This window comes from Trichosurus vulpecula, chromosome 6, assembly GCF_011100635.1.
Source record: "Trichosurus vulpecula isolate mTriVul1 chromosome 6, mTriVul1.pri, whole genome shotgun sequence".
In the NCBI taxonomy this organism is placed as follows: Eukaryota; Metazoa; Chordata; class Mammalia; order Diprotodontia; family Phalangeridae; genus Trichosurus; species Trichosurus vulpecula.
In genome coordinates this window covers 119731173-119737957 of record NC_050578.1, presented here as the reverse complement: position 1 = coordinate 119737957, position 6785 = coordinate 119731173, and the positions used below count along the sequence as shown (strand labels likewise).

The 6785-nt window shown below is 39.2% G+C and overlaps 1 protein-coding gene across 1 annotated transcript; it reads left to right on the top strand.

Annotated features, from left to right (window-relative positions):
* Positions 1–5525: 5525 nt before the first annotated feature.
* On the top strand, positions 5526–6077 carry LOC118852589 (DNA replication complex GINS protein PSF1-like). Its single transcript, XM_036762236.1, has one exon. The coding sequence runs from the start codon at positions 5526–5528 to the stop codon at positions 6075–6077; it is 552 nt and encodes a 183-aa protein (XP_036618131.1).
* Positions 6078–6785: the final 708 nt, after the last annotated feature.

Sequence of the window (6785 nt, the reverse complement as noted above, 5' to 3'; positions counted from 1 at the left end):
TAAATAAAACCAAACAAGTGTACCCTCAGGTAATCAAAGGATGTCTATGTACTATACTCATCAAAGTTTAAAATAACTTTTTCCATAAACACAACAAAAGGGAAAAAGGATACCTATGAATCTCAACCAGAACACCAATTAATCTTGGAGGAAAATAAGCTTCAAGAATTAACAGAAATTGACTGTAATGGAGCTCTAGCTCTAGGTCTGGGGTTCCAAATACCATGGGGTATTTGGTCATTTCATATTGGAGCATTAATGATAAATACCTACAAAAGGATTACCAACATCTAAAGGGTAGCTAGGTGGCTCAGTGGACAGAGTGTTTCACCTGGAGTCAAGAAGATTCATCTTCATGGGTTCAAATCCAGTCCCAGACAATAGCTCTGTGACTCTGGGCAAGTCCTTTGACCCTCTTTGCCTCAGTTTCCTCATTTATAAAATGAGCTGGAGAAGGAAATGGCAAACCACTCTAGTATCTTTGCCAAGAAAACCCCAAAATGGGGTCACAACTGAACAAAAAATATCAGCATCTTTTGCAAAGGATGAAGCAAGAGATAGATAAATTCTACAAAGAATTATTGACTCTTTAAATTAAGTCAATACATACTTTGATGACTTCAGTGCAAATGTGGGTAGTGGTAAAGAGAAAAAAAATCATTGGAAAATATGTTTCAGATATGAAGGATGAGAGAGGCCAAACATTTGTACACTGCACAAAAGATTCACACCTAAACACCAGGGACATTTTCTTTGAGAAAGAACCTAAAGAATCAAGGTGTGGTTTTGCATGTGTGTGTGTGTGTGTGTGTGTGTGTGTGTGTGTGTGTGTGTGTGTGTTTGTCTAATGGTAGCAATCTCTAGAGTAGAGGAAAAAGGGAAAAAAAGTGACATGATAACTTATTATATATTTAAAAAACAAGTGTACATAATAAAATTTGCAGTTTCAGGTGTAATTCTCTTTTTTATTACTTTATTATGGAAATGCTTATATTATTTCTTATGTTTAAAATAAAAAAAATAAATTTAAATTTAAAAAAATGTTAAAAACTAAATAACCAAGAAAGGAACTGACTATATTTTAACACATAAGCAATGGATCCTTAATGGTGTAGAAGTAATTCTGGAGTGAGTTTTCTGTGTACTTGCAGAGACTTATTAGAGCAAACGAGAAAAACACAGGTGTTGTGAGTTCCTCGAGAGAAGGAAAAGTCTAGATTTTTCTGTATGGATCCCTGACATTTAGCACAGTGTTTAGAACATACCAAGTATGTAATAAAGGTTTTGTTGTATTTTTTTCTTCATTCATACATCTATCCTATTTAAACAGGATATTGATTTTTAAAATGGCAATAGGATGGAGAAAAAGGTATAAGAATTAAGCATAAAAGTTCCATAAAGAAGCTTAATATAAGCACTTATGTGTACATGTATATATGTATATTTTTCTATTTGTAGTAAAGAGAGAGAGAGATTATAATCAATATCCATCTTTTCATCTCACTGCTTTGTACAGACTGACCTCTATGCTTAGAAAAAAGTCCCTCCTCAACTCTCTCTTATAGATTCCTTAACTTCTTTCATGGTTAAGTTCATTTAATACCTCCTAAGAAGACCTTGCTGTTTCTCCAAATGTTAGTGCCGCCCCCTCCCCCGCCAACACACACACACATATACATACATAAATTACCTTCTATGTATTTTGCATATGTTTTCTATATGTTCTATTTACTTTTCAGGGAACATGTTGTTTTCTTACAATAGAATATAAATTCTATGAGGCCACGTTTTTCTTCATATCCTTAGTTTCAAAGTGATGTACAAATAGTAGGCACTTAATTCTTGATCCATTTGAAGTAAACCATGAGGCAATGCAGTATAAAGGATATAAACAAAGAACTGTAAGATTTTAAAAAATACTGAACATACAGCAAGGGAAAGGTTAACTGATGCAGAGGTTATTAGTTCCTTTGAAAGCTGAACAATGTTTGGAGAATGTAAGAAGCTCCTGTTGTCATTAGGCAATCCCCTGCACTAATTTTACAGGGAGCATTATAAAGAGTAGGACAAGATGGGCAGAACTTATGAATCATCATCTGGATTTTTAAAGGGAATTTTGTGGTAGGACCAGCATTTCCCTGAGGAAGTTTATTTCCACAACCTGGGAAAGTTTTACCTAAAACAAGGGCCTAGATCTGACTGCTCCAGCCTCCCTGATATAGTTTCCTGATCACCTGAGGGCATAGACTGGGTTGATTCCTCACATTTGGTAGATGTCTAAAGACCACATAAGTTACCATATCTTTTGATACTGCCTGGATAACCAGACTCATTTCAGGAGATTGAGAGGGATCAAATCTAATGTCTCTAGTTATGCTTGTTTCATTGTTTTGCTCTGAAGAAAAGTATGGGAAATAAGAGGTATTAGACCGATTACCAAACTTAAGGTCTATAGAGCAGTGGTAATGACCTTTTTGTTGTATGCCAGTGAAACCAGAACAGTGTACTAGCACCATGCCAGGAAACTTAATAGCTTCCATTTGAGTTGTTTTAGGAAGACTCTGAAGATCACCTGGCAGGATAAGGTACCAGAGACTGAGGTCCATACTTAAACTAAACTGCCACACATTCAAACTCTGCACAACTCTGATGGGCTGGCCACATTGTTAGAATGCAAAATATACACTTGCCAAGAAGACTATTTTATGGAGAACTCACACAGGGCAAGCTTTCACATGGTGGTCAGAAGAAGTGATACAAGGACACTCTCAAGGTGCCTCTCAAGAACGTTGGAATTGATTGTGTGACATGGGAGACATTGGCACAGGACCACTCAGCATGGCATGCCCACATCAGAGAAGGTGCTGTGCTCTATGAACAAAGCAGGGTTGAAACAGCTCAAAGGAAACACACATGCGCAAGTTTGGAGTATCCACTCCAAATGTTCACTCGGACTATCTGTGCCCAACCTGTGGTAAAGCATTCCACGCACATAATGGCCTGATCAGCCACAGCTGGACACACTGAATCTTGACTCAAGCATAGTGATGTCATTTTGATCATCTTCAAGAATGAGGGATAACAACCAAACAACCAGTTTGCTCCATTAGTGCAAATTAAACCTCCTTTTGTTTTCTGTTTAAGGGCTTAATTATTTTCCCAACTGAACCCAAACTTAGAAAATGCTGTCATTAACTCTGCTTCCAACAAATATCCATTTCAACTTGGTAACTTTTTTTTCATTATCATAATAAGTCCTATGAATAGCTCGCGGTATATGGGAACTTTCTATATGTCTGTCCTTTTTGAAATATATCTCCATTTGTGTTATCATCATGACAAAGAGGTGTAAAAAATTAGAAATATCTCATTCATAATTTTTCTCTCAAAATGGCTGGACCAATTCACAACTCCATCAACTGTGTGTTTATATTCCTTTAACACTCCCAAATTTTATTATTTCTTCATTATCTTTTTTTAAAAATTTGAGTGGCATGAGGTGAAATCTCAGTTGTTTTAATTTCAATTTCTCTCATTATTAGTGGTTTTAAGTAAGATTTTGTTATATAATTATTGAGGGTTTGTATTTCTTATTTTGAAAACTCTAAGACATGATTGTCTTTGCAAAAGTCCTTTAGAAAGCAACGTAATGTAGGATTCTCTTTAGTTATTCTACTATCTCAAGGAAATGAAGAGACTTAAAAATGGCATCTCAACAATTATTACACTCCATTATGTAAACATCTGAGAGACTGAACCAGTTGCTGTGCCAGATTTGGGCACAGGGAGAAAAATAATTCTTTTACAGATTATCTCTAGTTAGATGTGTAACCAAAAGACACAATATAAGCAAATGGGAGATCCAGAGTGCAGAAAGTTCTTATGAACATCATCACCTCTTGCCTCACAATTCCAGTAACTAGTTAATTGATCTCTCTGCTTTAAGTCTTGCCTCAATCTAATCCATCCTTCACACAACTACCAGGATGATTTCCTAAAGTGCAAAATCCCCCGGTGATGCCCTATTACCTCCAAGATCAAATGTAATCTCTAGGTGTTGTTTATAGTCCTTCAGAATATGGCCCCAACCTACCTTACCAGTCTTATTGCACATACCTCCGCTCCACATAAACTGTGGTCTGGTCAAATTGTCGTTTTTACTACCCCTCGTATAGTACAATCCGTCTCCCTCTGCCATGCCTTTTCATTGGCTGTTTCCCATTCCTGAAAGCATTTCCTACTCATCTTTGTCTTTCAGAATTATTAGTTTTTTCTAGGGTTCAGTTCAAGGACCATCTCCTATATTAGAAAGAGACATCCTCATTAAGCCAGAGATGCTGGCCAAAGACTTGCGGCTTTTAATCCTGGAATACTCTCGATGGTCCATGATCGACAAGTACCAGGCCCTGCTTCAGGGTTTCACCATCGAGGCTCTGCTCAGCTTTGTGAAGGAATTCAAATCGCAGCTCTTTGTGGAGAGCTTGGTGCAAGGAAACTTCACCAGCAAAGAGTCCATGGACTTCCTGAAGTATGTGGTTGACAAGCTGGATTTCAAACCCCTGGAGAAGGAGATCCCCGTTCAGTTCCGAGTAGTGGAGCTGCCCGGAGCCCACCACCTGTATAAAGTGAAGGCCCTTAACAAAGGAGACGCCAACTCATAAGTCACTGTTTACTACCAGTCAGGTGCCCGGAGCCGGAAGGAGTACACCCTCATGGAGCTGCTTGTGATGCACATGGAAGAACCTTGCTTTGACTTCCTTCGAACCAAGCAGACTCTTGGGTATCATGTCTATCCAACCTGCAGGAACACATCAGGGATTCTGGGCTTCTCTGTCACCGTAGGGACTCAGGCCACCAAGTTCAGCTCTGAAATTGTTGATAAGAAAATAGAAGAATTTCTCTCTTGTTTTGAAGAAAGGATGGAGAACTTAACAGAAGACACTTTTCATATTCAGGTCGTAGCTCTGATCAAGCTGAAGGAGTGTGAGGACACCCACCTTGGGGAGGAGGTGGACCGCAACTGGAACGAGGTGGTGACTCAGCAGTACCTCTTTGACCGCCTGGCCCATGAGATTCAAGCTCTTAAGTCTTTCTCCAAAGTCGACCTGGTGAATTGGTTCAAGTCTCACAGAGGAAACGGCAGCAGAATAGTGAGCGTGCACGTTGTTGGCTATGGGAAATATGAGACAGAAGAGGAAAGTTCTGCTGCCTGTGACTCCTCCAACTCTTCCTACGACGAAGTGGCCTAGATGACCTACCTGCCGACCTCTCCTCTGCTGGCAGACTGCACTGTCCCCATCACTGACATCAGGGCTTTCACATCAACTCTTAACCTTCTCCCCTACCATAAAATAGTCAAATAAACTGCAGTCTCTTTGGCCTGAAAAAAAAAAAAAAGAAAGAGACAGTGAGTCACCTTGCCGGGGTCGGGGGGAGGGAGGAGCGTTCCGCGTCGGTGCGGGTTCTGTTACCGCTGGAGGCGAGTGGAAGCTGTTGTGGGTCCCGCGGCCTGAGCGCGTGGAGCTATGTTCTGCGAGAAAGCCATCGAGCTCATCCGGGAGCTTCAGCGCGCCCCCGACGGGCAGCTTCCAGCCTTCAGCGATGATGGAATCAGGCAAGTTCTGGAAGAGACGAAAGCTTTGTATGAACAGAACCAGTCTGATGTAAATGAGACGAAGATAGATGGACGAAGTGACTTAATTCCAACAATCGAATTTCGACATAGTTCTTTGCTGAGAAATCGACGTTGCATAGTTATATATTTGTATGATCGATTGCTTCGGGTTAGAGCTCTCAGGTGGGAATATGGCAGTGTCTTGCCAAACGCGCTGAGATTTCACATGTCAGCTGAGGAAATAGAATGGTGCAATTGCTATAAAAAGTCTCTTGCTACATACATGAGATGTTTGGGTGGAGATGAAGGATTAGATATTACACAAGATATGAAACCCCCTAAAAGTCTGTACATTCAGGTGAGGTGTCTAAAAGACTACGGAGAGTTTGAAGTTGATGATGGGACTTCAGTTTTATTGAAAAAAAAAAAACAGCCAGCATTTCTTGCCTGGATGGAAGTGTGAACAATTAATCAGACAAGGAGTCCTAGAACATGTTCTGTCATAAATGTCCTGAAAACTTTGGGAAAACTTTTTTAGTGTGGTGTTGAACCCACTACAAATGTCTCTCTCCCCTTCTCCGCTTCATTGTGATCCTAAAAATTAGAGATGGACCCTTTTTTGGGTATAACTTCCTCATTTTTTTTTGACTCATGATGCTAAGAAAAATGTTGGAGTTTTTTCCTTAGAAATAAATAGTGACCTTTTGGGGGGGAAAAAAAGAGAGACAGTGACAGATACAAAGAGAAAAAGAGAGAGAGGGAAGGCAAGACAGAGAAAGAGTGAGAGAGAGACTGATTTGATATATCTAGAAATATCACTATAATGATTTCCAAACCTCCATAAATTTCCGTATAGATATATCTTTATAGATAAAAGTTTTTTCTATCAATATACCCATTCACAAGTTATTATATAGATATAGACATACTAATTGTCAATATGTCTCTTCATGGATTTGTCATTTTGTTAATGTAGGAATCCTCCCAACTTAGGCACATCCACTGATATAGTTCACAATACCTAGAATTAAGAGGTACATCTTAAATTATCACCTAAGGCTTGGAGGGACTCTAAGGCATTGTCCCAGAGTCACCTATCAAAAAAAGTGTTTGATCCAGAATTTGAACTCAACTCTTTTTGACTTCAGATCCAGTTTTTCTTTTCACTATA

Coding starts and splice junctions, on each gene's coding strand:
- LOC118852589 (XM_036762236.1), top strand. CDS start 5,526: ATGTTCTGCGAGAAAGCCATCGAGCTCATCCGGGAGCTTCAGCGCGCC.